General features: G+C 29.6%; 1 protein-coding gene across 1 annotated transcript in view; it reads right to left on the bottom strand.

The window, feature by feature from the left end:
• The window catches only part of Dhc1 (dynein axonemal heavy chain 1), a 224,683-nt gene extending 219,122 nt beyond the window's left edge, over positions 1–5,561 (bottom strand). The window contains exons 1-4 of the mRNA XM_075372596.1: positions 5,430–5,561; positions 3,567–3,668; positions 2,759–2,941; positions 425–614 (exon numbers count right to left, since the gene is read on the bottom strand). Coding sequence (XP_075228711.1) covers positions 425–614; positions 2,759–2,941; positions 3,567–3,668; positions 5,430–5,525 — 571 coding nt within the window. The 5' untranslated portion in view covers positions 5,526–5,561. The remainder of the gene's footprint in view (positions 1–424; positions 615–2,758; positions 2,942–3,566; positions 3,669–5,429) is intronic.
• Between the last annotated feature and the right edge of the window lie 20,175 nt (positions 5,562–25,736).

The following is a 25,736-nucleotide window of genomic DNA, read 5'->3' as shown; positions in this document are numbered from 1 at the left end:
ACTTAATTAAAAATAATTATGAAAGGCATATTGATAAATAAGTAAATGTAATTTTATTTAAAATTTTAAGATGATTGAGTTAGCTGTTAAAGAATTATGATTTAAATGAATAAACAGTGAAAACAAATTCTAATAAAAACATGATTTTATGTGCCTATTACTGTCAATTTTCTGGATATTCCTTGAGTGAGTGCTGCTATTTGGATCATTTTTAAATTCAGAATTTATTTTTAAAAAGTTGTAAACTCATTTTCTCAATGACCCTGCTTGCACTTCAAAAACATCTTATACATAGTAATTTTATGTGATATTCTTAAATTTTATTTTTATTTTTAACATATTCATATCATTACTTATGTTACAATTTTCAACAAATTTATTAGAAAAATTCTTATTTAGAAATGATTAATTTAAAAATCTTTACCCTTTAAAGCACTGCAGAAAGATCTTAAACCTGGTAAAAGTTGATTTTTAACCATAAAACAGTTTCCTTCTTCTTCCTCACTTTCTGGAGAAGGATGAGCTAATGCTTCCATAAAAACGTGTTCCATCACTCTCTGCACAGAAGTGACTAGTCCTATCTTAGATGCATCCACAATGCCACAAAATAAATCCTGCATGCAAGCAGAAAGTAAAAGAATAAAAATGTATACAAAGAAAAACAGGATATAAAAATAGACATTTGAAGCATAATTTTCTCACTTAATTATAGGATTTATTCCATTATTTTAACTACAAATTAACCATTTTTAATTATTAAAAATGCTTACTGTTCTAGTACCAAATTAGCTTTTAATGAATAGCTGAAAAACATATACTCACAATAATTACACATCTGATGAAATAAACAACATATACACAGATACGACTGCTTTAAAAGTCTTGTTTACTGTGGCTAATGGATAAAAACTCATTAAGTTAGAATAGCTCAAATAACAAATACATCCTCCTATAGCATAATAATATCCATAACAATCAGACATAATTTCAGTCATCCATCCTACTTGATTCACGGAAGAGTCCTACGGTTCAAAACTTCCTTCCAACCATATTAATATATTCTCCTCTACCTATGCTATACCCATCTCATAACAGCTTATTAAACATAAGTCTATTAATACTGAGTTACTAATATGTCCATGAAGCACCAGTTTAAATAATTTACAAACTGCAAATTATGAAACATACGTATATAATATTTATTACATTAAAATAAAAGAAAACTATAAACTATTGTTAAGGATATTAATTGTATTCAACTGGTTGCAGTGATTTTCAAATGATTTCCCACTAGGTGGAATTAGTAGCATAAGTAGGATGTAATTGTCAATGTAAGAAGATATTAAAGTATCTGTAAACCACAATCATTGTGACAATCCAGCAACAATTTCATGCTAGAAGGATCCCCAGTCTACAATGGTATATTAAGTGAAACGAAAGATTTCAAGATGAAGACTCCAGTATATTGCTTCTTGGCTAGGACAGTTTAACTGTACGTTTAAATTTCAGTTTCACAATTTGGAAGCTGTACAAGCTTCAGCTGGTGGATTCTTAGAACTGATAGTAAATAAATGTGTTCATTTCTGTATCAGACTGCTGGAACAGTTTTGTGGAATCACTTAACTGCAATAATAGAGAAATTTTTCACATGTAGAGCTGAGAATCTATAATGCAAATATATGGCTGACTAAAAATTCAAGCATATTGATGAGAAAATCTATACAGAACATGGATAAGAACAGTAAAGAAAAAATGTAAACATGGATCAAACCAATAAAAATTGTAAAAAAAAAAATAAGTATATGTTATTCTAAACAAATCAATATAGTAAATTATTATCTAATTAATTATATCCATCAGATCAAATTCATCCCTTTCTATAATTCATAGGCTATTCAACAACTTCTTAGAAATTAAATTTTTAAAAATGGGCTTCTAATATTAGACAGGCCTTCTGACTTCTGTAACATTTTAAGATATACAGTAGGATCTCAATAATTCTTCACCCGTTATTAGAAAGAAATATTATTTCTAATATTTATTAGAAAAACAAAGGAACGTTAAAGTGCAAAAAAAGATTACAGATTTCCTTCGAAAGTAAAATAAAGTGTAAATATGTAAACATGAATTTAAATACAGTACCTTTTAGGTTTTAGTTTTATGGATAGAGGTGCTTAAATAACGTAACATACGCCTAGTTACTGTGTTTAGTCTTTAATTTATGTATTATAGTGTTGTATGTGTAGTGATTTTTTTTAAGTATGGTACAGTACTGTATATACATAATTTTTATAAAAAATTGTGTTAGTGAATGGTTTACTTATGTAAGTACACTACATACATGTTGCTGTATAATAAAGTACTAATGTTCAATAGAATGCTGTAGTTAAGTTTCATCAGTTTGCAGTCTTTATATGACACGCTCAGTAATGGGAAGAGGGTGATAATGGTTAAGCCAATACAGTATTAATTTTTAAGTAACCCGACTTTTGTTACACTGTTCAGTAATTCATCATTTTCATTAATTCATCAGCTCCTCGGTCCCAAAGGTAATGAATTATCGGGGTCCTACTGTAATAGCATAAAGTATGTCTTAGTTTGATTCTGTATTTGATTTTTTATTCTCATTCATAATACAATTTCCACACAACATTGAAAATTAAAATTAACAGATAGTCAATGAATTTTAGAAAATGCTGTTATTCATCTGTAGCATTATTCTACTGTATATCTAAAATATTAGAGTTATTTTACAAACCTTATGAAATCCTTCTTCTGGTAATTGTTTGCCTGTATTTAATCTGAACATATAAATACAAATTCCTGTAAGTGGAACTTGCCATCCATCCGTCAGGAATAGTTTTTTCTTTTTTGGAACAGGATTTAAAGATTGCATCTTTGGTAATGCAGCAGCCACAGCTCGCAATCCAGCTGGTTTTACCTATAAATATATTGAAGTTATAATAAAAAAATAAAGCAAATGTTCACAGATCATGCGGCTAATAAAGTTTTATAAATATTATTAATGAAAAAATTACAGACAATAAAACTGGATTTTTCACTTAAAACATTGACTTCAACATGCACAACTAATTTTGATAAAAAAAGTTTATTAATTTTTTAAAAAGAATATGAATCTAGATCTGTGATCAAATTATGACTTTGAATTAAAGCATTATTTAAAGCATTTTCAAAAAAGTTTGTTTATAAATATTAATTCAAGAGTAACAACTGATACTAGGAGTTCTTTTTTTTTAACGACTTGAGAGCAACCGGTAGCCGCCTAGAAGATGTTACTTCGGTTGGTCCCAAGTGCGGTGGCTGAAGAGTGCAGCTTGAAGCTGATCTCTCAACGGGGTCCTTCTTAGATCGTTGAGACATCACAACATCCCTCCTGGTTGCCATGGTGACTCTCCCCAAGAAGGCTACCCTTCCCTTCCCTATCACCTAGTCTGGGTCCGGATATGCACCCCATGCATATCCCCCCTGAATTACGCATCCACCTCACAAAACTTGAGGGTCATAAAAATAAAAAATAATAATAGAATGAAAAAATTTAAAATTACCACTTCAGCTTGAGGTGTTGATTCAGCTTCTTCAACTTCTTGATAAAACCATAGTAACTTGTTACGCATATGTGGTAAAAATAGCTGATTGATTTCATCTAACTGAAATATCAAATAAAATATATCATATGAAATAAATTAATAAATATTGATAAACCATCTAAATATAAATTTTAAATCTCACAAGGTAAAAGAAAAAATAGTTTCATATGCTGGTTGGTCATCCATATATTTTAAACATTTCAATTATGCTTAAAATAATCTTTCTTCATTCATATTTGTTATGGTAAAATATGGATATATTTTTTATTTATTTTAAGTTAAATTTATCTGAAATCTAACAAGTTGTAAATACAGTTAAGGATAACTAAAATTTATGTATTTAAACAAAAGTTTTAGAGATTCAATTTCATGTTATCAGATTACAATGTACAATTAATGTAAATTTGTCAATAAAAACATGTATTGCTATTATTTCTACTAATTATGTTGTGTTTTATTATTCTATAATGAAACAGATTTCAATCAAATTAAATTTTTTAAGTAGATTTATTAAAACCTTTCATGTTATTATTAATTTAAAACAATTTATAAAGTTAGATTTTTGAAAGATTTTTACAAAACTTTCTCTTGGGAATGTTTCTTTCATTAAACAAAACACCTAACAAAATACCTAATTTTGTATTCCAAATGTCTAGAATTATAAATAAAAATTGATAGGTATTCAAAATAACATTACGATATATTATGTGACTCTTTCATTACTGATAATGTCAGAGTACATCTTGGTAACAAAATAACTTTTGCTTTTTCTCTGTTTTGTTGTGGATTACCAATCATGATTACTGCTCATGATTATGAAGATTAATGAAGGAACAGGATATATATAAATATTAAGTTTATACTAAGGCCAGAAAATTAAAAATGGGTTGATGATTGGTGGGTACAGAGCATGAAAGAGGTTAATGGGTAAAAGTTTTATGCTGGATAAAATAAAGGATTACCTTTACCTTCTGAAAGAAATAATGACAAATATTTTTTTAATCATTTTTATGATAATTGAATCTGAAAAATAACTTAATTCATAAAAATTTTCTTCTTTCTTCTTAGAAATGCAGTTTTAACAAATTTAATTTATACATGAAAATAAGCTCAAATAATACATGAGTGATTTAAAAATATTAAGCATACTATCTATTAGTTTTTTCTCAAAATATTATAATATAAATCTTGTACTTTAAAATAAAAATAGAATTATTGTGAAATTAATATATTTCGGTTTTAGTTAATGTTTTAACTCAAAATTTGACTTGGGGATTCTCATTAATCCAAGTACCATTTTCTGGTTAGCTGGATGGACAATTTGATGCTAAAATTTGGGTTACGTTAACTGATTACACAAGTAATGCATTATTTGTAATATAACACATGAAATGTATTTCACAGTTTTTACTTCCATCTAAACTTTGCAGGTCATTTCAAATAGTTGGATTAGAATACCTTTTCTGTTCATTGACTGCAAGGTTACTTGTTTTGTTTAGATTATTATAGGTAGATGACCATCATGTACCTTTTCTAGTTCAATGGTATAACAAGTAACCAATCAATTTACCTGATTGGTACTCAATAATACCTCAATAATAAAAAAGTGTAAGGCACTTACATCTTAGATATATTAATTCACCAACTATAAATGACTAATTTACAATGTTTTTATTTAAAAATGAATTGATAGAATACATTAGGGAAACAATTAAGATAATAAAGAATTATTTGTAACATAATATAAATGACAAAAATGTAAATTTTGAAAAGTGGTCTGGAAAATATAATATAATATTATATAATGATAATATTACTTACCATGTTTCCATCAAACACATGATCCATTATATCAGGTCTTGTAAGATTAGTGCCATCTATGAGAAGTTGAAAAGTAAATTCCAGACGCGGATCCATCTCCCCCCTTCGAGCTTTGCGCTCGCACTCCTCCCTCCGCCTCTGTTAACAGATTTTCAAAACATGGTAAAAATATCTTTATAAAAATATTCCTTTTGAGGAATATTCATTCAAAAGTTAAGTTTTTCATGCACAAAATTCAAAGAATTATATAAAATATTTCCTCACTAGAATGCCAGTTTTTCACTGGCATTCAACAGCATTCAATTTTATTTTAACTGTTTAAGGTTATATTGGATAAAAGTAAGATAGTCTGAAAGCTATAAAGAAGATATTTACTATTACATGACAACAATTTTTTGTGCAATTTGGGAGATATGAATGCTCAAGTTTAACAATAGGTAGGTAACTGAGGTGATCTAATTGGGGGCTTAGTGATGTCATAGCGTAAGATATAGACTTAAATGGCCAGGTGTAAATCATTCAAATATGAAAATCTGGAATCATCCAGATGTTGTCATTCAAATGGACTACTGATGTTACATTCAGGAAGATTGATAAGGGGAGCCACCTATGTCTATTTAGAATATCATTATTGTGTATTATTATGATTAACTATGCTAAGATGTAGTCTTTTTTTAAATAGGAAAAAGGCAAAGGATGTTGTTAATGTTGGAGGAACATTATGTTTTATGTGAGCTAATTTGTTTTGAAGTCTACATGGTATTCAGATTTTTAAAGTTTATGAACTATTTTCTCTGAGTTTTTGTTTATGAATGTTGTTATATATTTTTTGATTTTATTTATTAATACTTAATTTGGTACACATGATTTGATAAGTGTTGTTGTAGCCATTCATGTATGCTCACTGTCAGTGAGTTTAACCTCTATTTCAACAAGAGTTAAATTTAAAACATGTTCTTTACTGAGAAGTTACTCGTAGTTATGTTAGACGTGGAACATCCTATAAAATCTTATTTGTTTCCCACACTGTGAGCTTCAAGGATAACGTAAAAAATAAATGAATGAATGGTACTGTATTTAGTTCTTATGCATACAGACTTGCATTTAAACCATTTCTAAAATCGCATTACCTAGAGTAATGCTATAATATTGACTGAATAACAATTATACTACTTTTTAATGAACAAGCTGCGCCACTTGATAAATATTTCTATTTTATTTTGTTGCTTGCCTAGCTTTTAAACCCCCTATAATTACTAAAAATTTTTCCATTTGAATAAAAAGTTAAATTAGTTAAACCACAAAATTAATGTTTTTTGAATGTTTAGAAAATGAGAAAGCTAGTGTTATTTGATTATTCACTTGCAAAATCTATTTTCACCCTTCCAAAATCTATCTCTTAAAAAGGTTTTTAAGCATGTATCTAGAGTGTAACTGCAATCATCTTGAAAATGTTCAGTTTTCTTAAATATATATATATATAATTTAATATATAAATGATGTATAATTATTTTTGGTTGATGATTACAGCACATGAGGTTGAAGCTTATAATTGAGAATATGAAATGGAAATTTTATAGTGTGAAGAAAGGCTGAGACGTACCACTCTGTGGTGGAGGTTGATATTTATATTTAGTTTTAAAAAGCTCAAATGATGAAATCAGAAGTGTTGTGTTACTTTTTTTGTACCTTAATTATCTTTTATTAACATCTTACTTTTAAAAATATATTCTCTGGAAAGTATACACACACACACACACACACACACACACACATATATATATATTCAATTTTTTATTGAACAGGGAGTATGAAAAAAGAATAACAGGATTTTAAAGCTATTTAAGATCTCTTAACTATGACTTACAGTAATGAATAATAAATAAAATGAAAGAGCAACTCTTAGAGTTTTCCCAACCCTTATGCAATCCGAGTACCTTTTGTCAGTCGGCACATTTCCAACAGATAGGAGAGTTTGTCCTATATTTTAATTAGCATGTCTGGGGTAATAAAAGTAAAAGCTTCTTCAATCTTGTGGCTCAAATTTGGTAGATCAGTAGTGAGTGGTGCGGCATACACAAGTTTCTTGTTTACAAAACCCCATAGGAAAAAATCACATGGGTCAGATCGGGCTACTTGGAGGCCACAGCAAACAAGCTCTGTTATAGGTCCATGCCGATCGATCAACGGTTACAGAAAACACATCATTTAACAGATCGCGTATAGAGCTATGCCAATGAGGAGGCACACCGCTGTTGTAAATTAAAATTCTCTGGTCCATCTTGCAGCTGAGGAAACAGCCGTGTACTCGTACCCAACATATCAAATATGCAACTCCTATGATGGTTGCCACAGCGAAAAAGAACGGGCTGTAAACTTTCCATCGGGATATTGTACAGAAAATATCTAATTTTGGGAAGTCCCTTTCTGTCTCGTACGAGTTGCGGATTCTCTGACCTCCCAGATAAGGATGTTATGTGTATTAGATTTTCCATCAGATGAAACGTTGACTCCTCATTAAACACATTACGATCAGAAAGTCGTCATCTTCAAGCTGCAACATTCTGATTACGAAGTCGGTACACACAGCGTATTCGGTAGATTTCAAACCCTGTAACACTGAAAACGACATATACGCATATGTAAGCGTTTCCTTTAAACATTTCATACTGTCATTATTCCCCCCTAGTTAACGGTTGGTCTGCCTTACAGAATTTTTAGGACTACGCAGGAAAGGCTCCCTAATGCTTTCAACATTTTCTTCAGACACCCTTGGTCGTCCCGTGCTCTTCCCTTTCTGCAGACATTCGGTAGTTTCAAACCGATTATGCCACTGAGAATGTTATTGTCACAATTGAACTTTCTATGGAACACACGTTGAACTGTATCTACAAATTCAATTTAGCAAATTGCAAAACACACAAGGCTTTCTATTCAGGAGTCCCCAACTTTGCTAGCGGTACTATCAAGTGGAAAGAAAAGGAATCAATTTACGACCATGAGTTCAACTAAAACTATCTCTTTTACTCTTTGATTTTAACCTTAAATCAGCACTGTACACCTCATCTAAAGGATATAACAAATTAAAATGATATATATTTTTTTGCACACCAGGTAATAATAATCTGGACGGTAATTGTGCAAATTTATTTTAATCATTTACAATAGTGAACAAATAAATTAAAACATAACTTTCTTGTTTCAATACGTTATTAAAAAATAACACGCATTAAACATTTACATTATCCATTGTACAATTATTTTTACATAACGTTGTAGAGCTAAATACATCATAATCGATAATAAAAATATTAAAAGGTCTTGTCTGTAACGGAAAACTGCATTCTCACAACCTGATCTTCCGCCACACCTGAAATTATCAGGGAGAACCATACTGGAATCAAAAGGGTATGAAATAAAGAAAAGTGTCTTAAGCTGTTTTTATTAAGAACGTTTACTAAATCGATTCCAGAAAATCATCGAAATTAACAGAAATGAGTGTAGTTTTGGATCGAATTCTGTTGACATTCGATAATGACCGCAATAGTTGATGCCACTTAAATTCTATTTTTTTAAATAAGTAACTAATAACAAGTAAATATTAAAAAAATTATTAATTTAAATAAAAAACGGATTTATCATCGGAGAAACAGAATGTGTATTAATATTCTATTTTTATATCATAGAAGATGTTATAAAATAAAACTCCGTGACAGCATATATCTATCATAGTTCACCAAGGAATTTTTTTTTATACATACATAAAAATGATGTTGAAATAGAGTGGCGAACATGAATAGAAGTCTCTCTCTATATCTGAACGATGGTAAAGATAAATAAAAGTATTTTTATGGCTCCACAACTCGTTTAAGTGTCACGAAATTTGATACTTAAAAAAAATACAAAAAAAAAACATAAAAAATTACAAAAATATATTTGATTACGTATAAAAAATAATTTTTTAAAAAAGCGTTTATTTAACTAATATTAATATTAACATTAATAAAAAAAGGAAACAAATTAGAAAACCCCTCTACAAAGTAAAAAAATAAGAATTAAATGAAATTGAGAATTTTAAACCAAAAAAATATTATATATTAACAAATATAAAAATGCACTGAAAAGTAAAAAATAAATTATATAAATATCTAATAAAAAAACCAATAAATAAAAAATAAATGTAATAATTATTAAATTTTAAAATTTAAAGCGCGTAGGGGTGGGTTATATCAAATTCCGACATCGTAGTGCTGTATTGTCATTGAAGTTACATATGTGTACCAAATTTCATTGATTTTCATACGATAGATCAAAAGATATAGCAGTTGCAAGATTTGATTATTCCTAAAGCGAGTTATAAATATAAGCTTTTAAAAAACTTATTTGTATATATATATGGGGTGTGGTTTTTTTTTGCATTTCTCAACGTTTCATGACCCAGGGACCGTAAAAAAAAGTGCGGGGTAATCTTCGTACGTACATATGTTGACGTGTTTGAAGCTTAATAACTTTTGACTGGATAAACCGATTTGATGAAATTTGCCCCAGAGACCCGTATATATGGGGTAATTTGTCGGTAAAAGTTTGGGATCAATGTCTCCGGAGGGTAGAGTAGACAGTTTATTTGGTATCAATTTTCTCAAAATTTTGCAAACATAACCCCACTTTATATTAAGCTCATATACATGTATTCATGCTTATTTAACCATTTAAAAAAAATTGCCCTAAATTTTATCATTCCCTAAAAATTGAAAAAAGGTACCTTTTTATACATTGCACACTTTTTAACCGAATTTTTTTATGTTTTCTAGGCATAGTAGTAATGCAAATGACCTAAAAAAAAATAAATTCTTTGGAGATAATATTCGGGGTAGGAGAGCCGATCAAAGTTTAAAAATATAGATTTTAGGAATTCTTTCAAACTTTACTTTTAGTTTATTTAAACTTTTAATAATAATATTACAATAAAATTTCATCATAATTCTCCTCCCCCCCCCCCCAAGAAAAGAAATCTTAGATAGCTTTTTATTGGTTTTACAGTGAATTTTTATTGGTTTCCAGTGAATTTTTTTTGTTTAGTTTCTTCGATTTAACGTAGTAAATATACACAAAAAGTTTCCTGGGAAGTGATTTTGGGAGAATCAAAGCAGAACAAAGTAAAAAAATATCGATTTTGCGAATTTTTTAAACGTTTTTCATAAATCGTTATTTTTCAATAATGTAAGAATAAATAACCAGTACCAGGAAAGTATTACAACTTTATCGTCAGCTTTTTTTAAATTGTTCGGGATTTTATTAAAAGTAGGAACGAAAGCATAATGAGGTATTTTTTCATAAGCTGAAATATTGTGTTGAGTTATAAAAAATGCAGTTCCGTGGTTTCTGGTCAAAATATTGTGACACATGGTTTTCACAGGCTTCTACTGAAATTAACCTAGCACCATTCAACGAGTTCTGCAGAGACCAAGCGATAGTCTGACGATGCCAGGTGTTGGGGCTATACGGTGGATGCATTAAAATCTCCCAGTCAAGTTTTCTCAACTTCTGACGGATCGTTAAAGATTTTGCGGTCTAATGTTGTGACATGGTATACGACACCCTTTCTGTTGACTAGTTCAGGCCGTTTCTTTGAATTGCTAGGTGCAATCACGATAATTGTTGGCAGTACAGGTTTGAGTCTATCGTTCTGCCTGGTGGCAGCAGGTCGTGATGCACGATGCCCTTCCAATCCCACCAAACGCATAGCATATCATGGGCCTCAGTATGGGCTTTGCCGCAGACGTGGGAGCTTCCCCTTGATTCGACCACGATCTTTTTTGCACGTTGTTGTTGTAGGTTATCCACTTTCATCACTCCCAATCAACCGCTTCAGAAGTGGATCGATTTCGTTATGTTTCAGTAGAGATTCGTAGAGAGAAATCAATGATTAAATTTTTCTGAGTCACATCATGTGACACCCAAACGTCGAGCTTCTTTTTGTAGCCAGTTTTCTACAAATGGTTTAACTCTGTCTGGTGATGGATTTTTAAATCATTAGCGATGTCATAACTGCTTACATGTCGGTCTTCCTCGAATTTTTCCAGAATATCATTCATTTTTTCTGTGATTGGTCGCCCACTGCAAGGACCATACCGTTTTCGTTTTTCCAAAACGAAAACCATTGAACCATCTTTTGCCTGTTGCTTTTAATAACGTATCTTGCCTATAAACTAACAAATTTCTTCATGGTCTTGCACAACATTTACGCCTTTATCGAAATAAAATTGTAAAATATAGCGCAGTTTTGCGGAAAATTCACTCACTCATCTTTATGGCGCAATACCTTACTTCTGAATATAAAAACTCCAATATTTTTTCACTTGTATTAGCTTGAACTGCCAACTGTCAAATGACGTTCGACCTGACCGACTGTGTTTCCTATATTCTTTTTTTTCTTTTTCTGTTTAGCCTTCGGAACCACTTAAGGTATTACTTCAGAGGATGAATGAGAATGATTTGTAAGAATGTAAATGAAGTGTAGTTTTGTACAACCTCAGGTCGCCCGTTCCTGAGATATGTGGTTAATTGAAACCCAGCCACCAAAGAACACCGGTATCCACGTTCTACTATTCAAATCCAAAAAGTAACAGCCTTTACTACGATTTGAACCATAGAATTCTCGACTTCGAAATCAGCTGATTTTTGATGACGAGTTCACCACTAGACCAGCCTGGTGGGTTTTCTATACTCTGAGATTTGGGAAGCTAACGTTATCTCGTGCGCAAATCGCTCATTACATTTTAGATTACCTATTATTATTAGTACGTTATGTTTAGAGAATTGATTGTTTATAAAGCTCTGGGTATTGTTTCAGATTTGAAATTATCTTCTAGTACCCATATGTTTTATTTGGCAATAAAAGTTTTTTTTATATTCTTCCTTTTTACGTCACACACAAAATTACAAAAGTAACGAAGATAAACTTTTATAAAATTCCTTTGTAAGAACAAAATTTAAATTTGTTTGTTTAAGAATAAGCTGTTTGTAATTAAAAATGTAAAATAATTTTTCCTTTAGTTTTTCTTATTTTTATTTACTCTCTTCGTATAGAATCCCTGTTTGATAGTGAAAAAGGAGCGAGTTGCTATTATTTTTCTTCGCAGTATTATCCAAGGAAATATTGGTAAATCAGTTTTGCTAGGTACGATTAATTTTTATGTTCCTGCTTCCTGTGCTCGTTTTAGGTTTATATTTTATCATCAGGGTCAAGGATACATTTTTAATTCATCTTTTAATGGCCTATCATGGGCGATTTTTTAAACGAATTTAGCTTTTCCTATTAGATTGGCATGTGACTAAGCCTTCAAACAGATGTTTAACATTCTCTCGCTTCCCTCTCACATTCTTTCTTTCTCTCTCACTGTCTTGTCTTCTTGTATATATTATATATATATTAATAAAATATGACAATCCTTAAATAATCGTTTAATAATTAAACACTGAAAGATTAAATTTGATTTCATACATCAAAACAATCCATTTCTATATGAAATTACCAAACTCCAAACCCTCATTGGGAGCAACTCAAACATTAAATGGCCGCCATTTTGATTAGGGTTACCGTAGCCTGAAGGTTTGACATCAATTTTATTTTAATGCCCTTTAAAATTGTATCTGATAACCCCTATCATTTTGATCAAAAATTGATCAGTTGTCCTCCCTGGGTTTGAGGTTTGAAAGTTTGAGGTTTTCTAAAAAAATTAAATAAAAAAGATCGTTTCTAGATAGGATCATTTGCTAATTTTCACATCTCTTTAAATAAAATAAAAATACACGCACACAGCGCGCGCTTGTGTGGAGCAAATTCTTTGTGCCAGAAAATTTTGTGTTATACTCTAATTTGTCTGAGAGTAAATAATCATTACTCTCAGAGAAACAACTTCGATCATGTCTCTTGTACTTTAGTGATATGTAGATCTGTACAGATATAAACGTACTTGGAAAGAAATTGTAAGAAATAAACAAATGTAAGCCTTTCTGCAAAGAAACGGAAGGTAAAAATAATTATATATACTGACTCAAATCAGATGCGGATTGTTTGATTATTTATTTATAATTTAGATTTTATTATTACGTTTTAAATGTATTTAATTAAATAGAATAAAATATTAGAACACAAATAAAATTAAAAAATATTAGAAAATATTAATATTTATTTATTTAATATTTAATTTAACAAAAAATTTATCATTCAGTTAATTAATTGATTAATTTTTTTGAAATCATTTTTGGTAAAATTCAATTTCATTTTGAAATAAGAGTTCTTAACAAATGAATCATTTAAACCAATATTTGACAAATTAATTTCATATTTCTTCTAGAAACGTATTTTTGCAATCGTTTTATCAATCAAGTTACACAAGCGGGTAACGAGTAAGTAGTGTCACACAACAGGAAGGAAGATGCTCCTCCTGGTACCATTAGAATGTTATTTGTATTCCAAGTTTCTCAAGAAGTACGTTTAGCATGCCAATGTAATGTAACAGACACAATATATAGTCCATATATTGTTTTAGTGACGTGTAGCAAACTCGGTAAACATATATGTAATGTAGACATGTATGCACATTTTTATATAGAAACAGAAGCAAACGTAAGTATCACAAAACATAAACAGAGTACATATTAGAATATAAAACAAAGAATCATTTTACTTATCAATTTTTCTTTCTAAGAAAATATTTAAAAATATTATTTCTTAAGTAAAGAGCGTGACTAAATTTGTTTGTAAACTGATTTATATACAAATTGGTTTCTTAATATTATTTACGTTGTCAGTAAAACTCGTTGCTTCTTTTATTATTATTATTACTATTATTATGGGTTTTTTAAAAAATTGATTTTGTTGGAGCCATTACCACGGACTTAACAGCTGCTTGCTATTTCTCATTTCCTTGATTTTACTTTAATTTCCCTTCTTGGTTGAAATTTTCTAGGATAGTAACATAAATTAAATTATAACTTGTATTTAATGCATTATCCACAATTTAGGAATTATTTTAAACAATAATTTAATAGGGTAAAAATATAAAACTAATAATTATAAATTGTTTTTTAAAATTGTATATATATATATATATACACATGTATATATACAGAGTGTCCCACGAACAAACCTACAGGACATGTTCTACTGGTGAAAATAAGGAAAAAGGTTCATATAAACATAGGTCTGGAAACGCTTTGTTTTTGAGTTACGGCTAGCGAAATATTTATCCCATGTTTCAACTCTTCTTATAAAAAGAAGCCCTTTTGTAATTTTTAGAACCCAAATTAAGGAGTAAATTTTGTGGTTTCTTATGTAATTTGAGCTGGGAACTAGGATAAAACTGGTCCCAAAACTGTAGTAATTCTATAGTTTTTAAGATATCCGACGTAAACCACAAAATTCGGTGTAGAAAAACAAGCTTTTTTAGGTTTGCAGTATAATAACTTTGTTAAATGATATAAATTCAGAAGATTTAGAAACAAAACTTGTAGAGAATTTAATTATGGGAGAATTAATGTAAATACAACCAATAAAAAGTAAATAAGAATTTTTTAAAGTTGGTTTTTTACTTCCTTGTACGAAATAAAGGAAATATTGTGATCGCGAAAAATTTCGGTTTTCAGATTTCAACGAAAATATCCAGTTTGACCATCCATGAATACATTTTAACTAGTTTCGGCGTGACGCCTGTACGTACGTATGTATCTCGCATAACTCTATAGTCTGTAGGATGTTGAAATTTTGGCTTTAGGAGTGTTTTAATCTAGTTGTGCGCACCTCCCCTTTTGATTGCAATCGACTGAACCATAAGTGTCCAAAAAAGCCCAAAATCCAAAAAAATTTGGATTTTGGCTTTTTCTTAACTGCGGTAATAAGCCATCATTGAGAGCTTTTCAAGATATATCATAAATGATAGTTATTTTCGTTCGTTCCAGAGTTATAGCCAAATTAAGTTTTAATTAATGAAATATGTGGATCTTACAAGGTAAGGCACTTCGGTTCGAATCCGACTTCATTTCCTTTTATTTTTTTTAACTTTTTTTTTTTAAATTTAAATATATTAATAATTATTAACCTCTTATTGTAAAAAAAATATTTACCATAAATAATAATTCAATATTATAATAAAAAAAAATGTATACATGAAAAAATATCAGAAGTTATTAATGAAATAAAATTTTATATACTTTTCATTTAAAAAAAATGTGTATATGTAATTTAATAGTCATAAAAGGAAGTCATGTGGGGTCCACATCAGATTTTTGTAGAAGAAAATCAGAAGAAAAATAGAAGGAAGTCGTATTATTGTTTCTTATTAGAAGAGGTGAAATCCGGCGAATGAGCTTCCAGACCTATGTTTATATGAAAGTTTTTCATTATTTTCATCAGTAGAACGTGTCAAGAAAGTTTCTCCGTTATATATATATATATATATATATATATATATTTCAAATTATAATTATAATGTATTCATTTATTTAAAATTTTATCTATCAAGATGTACCACAGTTTTATGAAATCATCGGTTTAAAAGTATTCTTTCACTGAAAGTTATTATTACTTACTTACTTTATTCATACGTATTAAACAGGTTGTTTTATATTGTTTGAAAGAATAAGGAGACTCAGCTTTACCAAATAACATTATTTTACGTTGTAAACCACCTTATTTTAACGTTAATCATTTTATGTGTCACCGATAGAAAACAAAATCGTGAATAGGTCTACAGACAAACCGCCCCCTTAAACCGTGCCAATACAAAGAATGAAGCAACTCAAGAGGTTTTCACAACCTTAACACGCATCTAATAAGCGTTTAGCAAATACCTTTTTTTCAGGAGGTTGGGATTAAGTTTTAAGAAAAGAGATGGCTAGTGATAAAAGGCAAATAACCCCTCCCAAAAAAAAACCCTTTTGACACGCCGGAAGGCGGAGGTAGATTTAACCGATGCTAAGTAGGGGATAAAAAAGATTTTCACCTTAAAGTTAAGAAAAATTTTTAATTTACTCAATACGACAATGGTTGCATGTGAAAAAGATTTCACACGTTTAACATACCACAAGCCCCATCTTCTTACAATTCCAGCAATATTTTGGTCATCTTGTGATGATGCAAATGTGAGAATTTGCTTGAAGTATCGGCGCTGTCTATCCCATTATCTATAAAAAAAAAGGAATTACCGCAAAACGTGTTCAAGGTGGGTTCCGAGACGGTCCACTTGAAATCATGATGACACCCGAATTCACATTTTTAAGGAATTTAAGCGACGTTTTTCAGCGGAGAGTAATGATTTTTGTAGATCGCATAACTCGCAACAAACTTGGATTCATCACTTTGAGTCGGAATCCAAAGTCAGAGTACGGAATGGAAAGATCCAATTTCAATTCATAAGGAAAAGCTTAAAACTTACGCGTCAACCGGTAAAGGGATGCTAACAGTGATTTGGGACTATAAAGGCCCAATTTATTGCGATTATTTGGAAAAACAACGTACAATCAATAGCGAGTACTTTTGTGACCTGCTAGAAAATAAAATTAACCTGCAGTAACGGGAAAACGTCCTGATTCTCTTTAAAAAGTCGTAATCTTTCTGCATGATAACGCTCGCTTCCTTACAGTTCAAAAGATAAGAGAAGCTACTCAAATGTCTGGTCGGGAGGTGTTGCTGCATCCGCTTTACAGTCCAAAACACGCATCACCAGGTTTTTTTTTTGTTTTTAAGTGATACAAGTTCGGCATTAATGAACGAGTCAATAATGGCACAGACAACAAAGTGAACAATCCATTACTACTGGAATGAGAAAGCTTACGGAAAGATTGGAAAATGGCTAAATGTACCGGGGATTACTTTGAAAAGTAGTGTTAGTTTCACTGCCGTTGATGAATGATATTTTTTCTACATTCACTTGCCTTTTTATAAGCTTTTATTTAACTTGCTTTAGTTATAATCAAATCTTGCAACTGCTATATCTTTTGATCTATAGTTTGAAAATCAATGAAATTTGGTACACGTATGTAACTTCGATGACAATACAATACTACGGTGTTAGAATTTGGATATGAAACGCGCTACCCCTACGCTAAATTCATGCATGTTGTTGAACATTTTTATTTCTCATGAACTATCGTATGAAAATCAATGAAATTTGATTCACGTATGTAACTTCGATGACAATACAATGCTACAGTGTCTGCATTTTGATATATATTCTTTTCTACTAGTCTTAACTACTTTATTTCGAATTTTATTAACTCATCTAGTTTTTAGCGTTCTTCTGTAATACCATATTTCAAAGGCCTCTATTTATTTTCTTTTTATTTTTCCGTTCCGCATGTTTTACTACTATAAAAAGTGATACTTCACACAAATACTTTCAAGGATTCCTTTTAGGTAATTTCCATAAGAAAGCTACTTACTACCTATTGTAATGGGTACCATGATTCGACTTCCGAAAAATTTCGACATATCTTCGCGTTTCACATCCCCCAGACCCCAAAACCACCATCAGCTCAAAAGTTTATATATACATTTATATATATATATATATATTTCACTTTCTTGTGGACACGATAACTGCTGTAATTTTGTGGCAATCACTTTCAAATATTTTCATAAAAATAACTCGAAATATCGGTGAGTTCGTTAACGGCCAAAATCGGACCATGGGGGTGGAAATGCTTAGGCTTTTTCTAAAAAAAACAACAAAATATCGCTATAACACTCTTATTAAGTAAAATATCGAATTCGTTTAAAGTTCCTACTATTCTTTGGATAAGAGCCTAAATGTTATCTAATTAAAGTTTTTTGATATCATCAACCATTGGCCCAGGGGGTGGAAAAAATGGGGTTTCAAAGACAAACAAATTATACCTCCCTTAATAAGCACAATATCAAATCGGTTTCAAGTCATCGTAAGTCCTCTAAACATTACCTAAAACCTTTGTCTGAAACAATTTTTGATGTGACCAACCCTTACGGCAAGGGATGACCAAAATGTTACTGGAATTGTAATATGGGGGGCTTGTCGAATGGTAAATATGTGAAACCTTTTTTACATGTAGCCATTGTATTGAGTAAATTTAAGGTTTTTATTAACTTTAAGGTGAACATTTTTTTCATCCCCTACTCAACACCGGTGAAATTTACCTCCGCCTTCCGGTGTGCCGAAAGGGATTTTTTTATAATATTTAGATCAGTAATTAATACTACGAATACGGTACGGCATTAAAATTTTTAATTCTTTATTTATGATTTCTAAGAACGATAAGGTATACTTTTTAATTATAATTAATTTACTGGTAACCAATATAAACCGAAGTATATTTTTACTGATTACTATCAACCAAGTTTTGATTTACTAAAATGTAACTTTCCTAATTTTTATCTGATTAACAGTATTTACAATGACTTTTTTCACTTTAAGATTATCTAATATTTTTGGACGAATTTTTATAACCCAAAATAGACCAGTCATATATTTATCAATATATAAATATATATATATATATATATATATATATATATATATATATATTAATATATATATACTAATATATATATATACTCTAAAGAATGTTTATCTTATTTTTTACCGATTACATTTATTATTTCTACATACTTTTATTACTATTATTTCATATAATTTCCATTATTTTGTATTAATATGGAATATAATCATTTATCTTTTTTTTATTTTCTGATCAGGGTTCTTTTGCGGTTTCTATTGATCCTTTCAGGAAAATGGTGGATCATTTTTTTACTTATCCATAGAATAGCTTACAGTTTTGGACGTGATCTTGAAATGTATATTAACCTAAATATATCTTTATTTTATGCCTGAAGAGGTGTATAAGATAAATTAACCTAAAAAGTACCTTTAAATTATATAAAAATAAGAAATGCATTATTTATATATATATATATATATATATATATATATATTTATAATGCATTTTATATATATAATGCATTATATATATATATATATATATAAATAATGCATATATATAAACCAATAAACAATTTATAATGCATTATAAATAATGCATTATATATATATATAGTAGTTATTAACAAACACGAAATTTAATGCTTAAAAAGGCGACAACAAAGTTGCTATACTTTCCTGGCTTGGTTATTTATTCTTATGTAATGTAAAATAATAATACATGAAAAAAGTACAAAAAAATTTTTTTAAATCAATATTTTTTATTGTTTTCTGCTCCCCCACCTCCAAAATCACCTCCTAAATTTTTTTTGGGAGGCAATGCTTCTTTTTAAATGGTAAAATTTACGCATTTACTGAGCTTAATAAAATGGGATTAACGATTTTTTTGACAAATTTTTGGAAAATTGATCCCAAAGAAATTATCTACTCCACCCCCTGAAGATATTGACCCCAACCTTTTACCAACAAATTTCCCATATATCCGGGTCTCTGTAGCGGATTTCATTAAAATCGGTTTATCCACTCAAAAGTTACAATACTTAAAACACGTCAACACACATACATATGTAAGTACGAACATACCTTCACGTTTTTTTTTGTGGGGGGGGGTTCTTGGGTTATTAAATTCGAGAAATGCAAAAAACCCATATCCCATTTTTTGACTGATTACCATGCTTTCCTTCTTGTAGCACAACTCTAGAGCTATAATGCCACGAAAGTGAGAAAAAAATTATATAGAACGATTAAAAATTTGAAACAAAATTAATATTATTAAAATCTTTTTAAATATTACAATTATTATTATCATCCCCATCATCGTTATTACCTGAAGAAGATCTCCTGCTTCATCTTCCTCGTCTTCACTTCCGCTAGAATCATCATTATACCTTTGTATTCCATGTACGAACATGTTAAAATATTAGTTATTCCGCACAATACGTCACTTTTTTGTAATACTGTTACAATATTTTTATCGTAAAATTTTTAAATGTAAGATAATATTTCTACCAAAAAATTATCGTATAATAAGAATTTAATAAGAAAAATACTATATTTTTAAACTTATTCATAAATAAGAAATTAAATTATATATTTCTTTAAAATAAACATAAAAATAATTATAGAATATATATATATAAAAAAAAAAAACATATGTGGTAAAGTATTCGTTACATCACAACTTGTTGAATGACAGAACAGTAGTGCAATGGTAGAAGCTCTGAACTAATGTGGCTACAGATATACTAAGCAAGCGCTTCATATTTACAACACCCTCTCACCCCCTTTATATAGTATTTTCCCACTTTTTACAAGAAAACCTTATATTCTAAGTTTTACACCCGATTTTCTACGTTATTCCTTCTAACACGCACATCAAGAATATTTTTTAAACTACATCTTGAAATTTTTATTGTCAATAACGGAATAACTAGGTATCTTTCTTTTTTAGCAAAAAGTATAAAAGATAAATAGCACACACAAATATATATATATATATATATATATATATATATATCTGTCAGTCATAATATTAAGACATTTCCATTTTCTTGTCGTAATATAAAATATATATTGCATGCAACACATATTTTTAAATGTGCACCCAACTGTACGTTTTCATTTATATTTTAAAACATAAAATTCTGATCACGAATTAATAAAATCTATAAAATGTGTATTAGCTTTACGCGTATGAATTTTTTATTTATTTTATATTTAATAAATAATATTCTTATATTACTTATTTTATATTTAATAAAAACTTTTATAAAAGAAATCGTAAAAATAAGAATTTTAAGAAACATACATGACCCAATAAAAAAATATATATAAATTAAGAAAAATAAAGGAAATTTATAAAAATTATGGAAAAAAGAATAATTAAAGAAAGAAAAACTAAGACTTATAACCCTAATTAAGGGGTTTCATTGTTATGGAAAACTAGGGTAAAAAGCATAGATTATTAATTTTTTTTTGTTTTCAGTCATTTGACTGGTTTGATGCAGCTATCCAAGATTCTCTCTCTGAAGCTAGTCGTTTGATTTCGGTATACCCTCTACATACTACATCCCTAACAATTTGTTTTACATATTCCAAACGTTGCCTGCCTGCACAATTTTTTCCTTCTACCTGTCCCTTCAATGTTAATGCGACTATTCCAGGATGCCTTAGTATGAGGCCTATAAGTCTGTCTCTTCTTTTAACTATATTTTTCCAAATGCTTCTTTCTTCATCGATTTGCAGCAACACCTCTTTCATTTGTCACTTTATCCACCCATCTGATTTTTAACATTTTCCTATAGCACCACATTTCAAAAGTTTCTAATCTTTTCTTCTCAGGTACTCCGATCGTCCAAGTTTCACTTCCATGTAAAGCTACGCTCCAAACATATACTTTCAAAAATCTATTCCTGATGTTTAAATTAATTTTTGATGTAAACAAATTATATTTCTGACTGAAGGCTCGTTTTGTCTGTGCTATTCGGCATTTTATATCGCTCCTGCTTCGTCCATCTTTAGTAATTCTACTTCCCAAATAAGATTGTTAATAGTAATATATAACGTAAAATTAAAATTAAAAATAAGATGTGTTGCAGTGTACGTAATATTATGTCGGTGATATTAAATTTTTTTATAATATAGTGTACATTGTCAGCTACGATTTATTACTATTCAAAATATATAAATCACCTTCAATTTTCGAAATTCTAATTTCTTTTGTTATGCAAAAAAAGGAAGAAACAAAAAAAAAATATATAAATTTACAACAGCGATTTAAAAATTACATTTGCTTTTTAATTTAGCCAAACAATAATATGATATGATTTCTTAACAATGCATTGTACAATACTATAATTATATTTTAAAAAAAGGAACCAAATCAAAATGCGCCAAAATGTGAGAAATAATTTCGTCCAAATACTTAATTAATGCCTCAAACACTTTTTTGAAGCGGCGCCTGCTTCTTACAAAATTAATTTCCAGATATAATATAATTTTTTTCTATATTATATACGTATACTACATAAAAATCACCATCAGTGAATTTCATATTTATGTACTTTGACTGCTTTTCAGTTTGCAATTATTATTAATTTTTATATAAGCCACCTATATCTATATAGATTCATTCAAGTACCGCATAAATATAAATATGTATTTTGGCGCCGGTTCAAAAAAGTGTCTAAAGAATTAATTAAGTATTTGGACGCAACCCACCGGGTTAGTGTTGTGGTGAACGCGTCTTCCTAAATCAGCTGATTTGGAAATCGAGAGTTCCCGCGTTCAAGTCCTAGTAAAGTCATTTATATTTATACGGATTTGAATACTAAATTGTGGATACCGGTGTTCTTTGGTGGTTGGGTTTCAATTAACCACATATCTCAGAAATGGTCGAACTGGGACTGTTCAAGACTACATTTCATTTACACTCATACATATCATCCTTACTCATCCTCTGAAATAATACCTGAACGGTAATTCCCGGAGGCTAAACAGGAAAAAAAAGAAAAAAATATTTGGACGAAATTATTTCTTACTTTTTAGCGCATTTTGATTTTGGTTCCTTTTTTTGTTAAATAATAATTTCATAACTTTTGTATATGAATAATAACGATAGGTTATTCGGCATATTACCAAAAAAGAGCACATTAACAAAAAATGTGTTCCTTTTTGGTGATATAATGCACCTGCCTCCAATCAAAGACCATTGGGGTTTTGTTCAATGAAGCAAAAATAAATCTGTGGCATTAGTTTTCAGCTTAGATGATTTAGTTTTGAATAATTTAGAGCCACGTGAAGTACTGAATACCCCACACGATAAAAAATACTTGCTGAGACGGAAAGATTGTGTTACACTTCGCTCAAGGCGTCGATACGTTGATTACAAATATAACAGTATTACGACGAGCACATACTCGTATTATGAAATATTTAGTTGTCCGACCTTGGAAGAGACCGCAAAAGATGTAATGATGTAATGTAATTCATATATATAGAATTATAAGATTCCCACTATCTCTACCGATGCCTGTATATTATATACAATGTATATTGGGTCTGAAAGATTTAAGACGAGATATCTCGATTTTTGATGATTTTATTAACAGTGTTACATATCTTGAACAGAAACTCGCATTATCTTCCCTTCAAAACATCATAAAACATCATCTAACGTTTTGCAGACATATAGAATAGAGCAATGGTTCCCAAACTTTTTCGATTCGCGGTGCCCTTTTTCAATTAAACTTTTTCCACGGCGCCCTACCCTAAGTAAAAGTAGACTACTCGTAAGTAAGAAATAAAAATAAATAAAACTCGTGTATCTTCATTATTTTGTTTTATTTTATTAACATTAAATTAATAATTATAAATGTCTTGGTTCAATTAATTAAGAAGCTTTTACAATATTTCGTGGCGCCCCTGAAGAGGCCACGGCTCTCCGGGACGTCACAGCGCACAGTTTGGAAATCAGTGGAATAGAGGATTCCCAATGTCCCCCCTACCTTCAAAAATTTTTTTTTGTCAATTTTCAAACCGATTTGTTGTGTCTAAAACATTTTTCAACATCATGGTACTATCGCAAAAGCAGCTACGTCGATTGTAACAAGATTTATTTCAATTGGATTAATAGAAAAAACATTATGGACGAATAAACATTAAAAAAAGATATATACGGGTCGAATACATAACCTCCTTTTTTTGAAGTCGGTTAAAAACAGAATAAAATTTAACCTTATTGATTAATGTATGTAAATATGTATTCTTTTATCTACATTCTATTAAATTATAAATATCGGTTAGCAATTTCGAACTATAATTCTTAAAATTTATTCAATTATTAATTGCTTCTCTTTCATAAAAAATTAAGCCTATTTTTATATTAATTTACGTAATTTATCAACATACATTTATCTCACTTTTCTCCTTAAAGAACTACCAGGAATTCGGATTAAGCATATTAATCATGCACATAAATTATATTAATCCGTAACTAAATTCGGTATTTTCCAATTATAAAAAAGATGAACATCTATGATTTAAATATTTAATAGGTGAGTTCCCTAATACGTTGCCATATAAAATACCATGTCTCCCTACAGAATCATGCCGACGTACCTCAGTCCTTATTGCTTAATATATCCAAAAAAAAGTGCCAAATAAGAACTCACCTGACCCATCTCTTCTAATTAACTATGGAGAAAGAAATATTGCCGATTTCACTGTTTTTACAAAATTCTAAGTATTAGCGTTTAATGATTAATTCACTACATAAGCTCCAAACTTGTGCTGCTTGGAATTATGGAATGGAAATTTTGTAACGTACGAAAAACGTCATGCCATACCAGGATTTGAACCCTACACTTTCCAGATGAAAGGCTGAATGCCACGACTCTACAGTGGAGATTGGCAATAGAAACTGCTTTAAAATTTCTCTCACTGTAATTGGTATTTCCTCACAACTGAATCCTGAAAATCCTGACAGGTTTTATAGAGGAATATTTTGTTGTTTAATGGACCGTTCCGACATTTTTCCCAATAATCGATAAATAAACTAAAATTTATATTTACGCTTAAATCTGATTCTATTTTTTCTAACATTGTTTTTGTGAGTAATTATTTTATCTAGGTGTATTCATAACTACCTTGTTTCTTCATTGCTTAAACTTACAGGAGAGCATTGTTTTACATATATATATGTGTATATCCTTTATAATATTATACACTTACATATTAAATATCAGTTTAGTGAGCAGTGGTGTAAAACGCATGAAATTAAGGACTGCTTTTTAAAGTTTTAAAAACTAAAAATTTTAAAGATTTTAAAAGTTCATAATTTGTGTTTTTACATATATGAAACGAGGTATCGTAGGAAAAAATCGAATACAAAGAAAATATATTCTGTACTACAAAAGAAGAGGAGAAATTCAAAGATCCAAAGTAAAACAAAAAAGGTTTTTGTCAATGACCTATAAATTAATTTAATGTACCTTATGACATCAGATATTATATTCCATGACAGGTAGCCAACAAATAGCAGTTATGACAAACAAACAGAAAATGATACGTAGATTTTTTATAAGCCTATGAAAAAAGAGCATCCAACCACCCTTAACTTTCTAAACGACTTTAAATAGTTTTAAGATTCAAAACTTATATCTGCATATTCATAAAACATATATTAAATATAAAATTACCGTTGACAAAAATATTTTTTTTTTTTTGCTTGATGGTATCGCCACATAAGCTTTAAGCCGGTATTCGAACCCGGGACCTCCGGATGAAAGGCTGATATGGCAGTATTAGTATGTATGTAAATATTTTTACTGAG

This window comes from Lycorma delicatula, chromosome 8 (genome assembly GCF_047948215.1).
Source record: "Lycorma delicatula isolate Av1 chromosome 8, ASM4794821v1, whole genome shotgun sequence".
NCBI classification, from domain to species: domain Eukaryota; kingdom Metazoa; phylum Arthropoda; class Insecta; order Hemiptera; family Fulgoridae; genus Lycorma; species Lycorma delicatula.
This window is presented reverse-complemented; position numbering and strand designations above follow the sequence as displayed.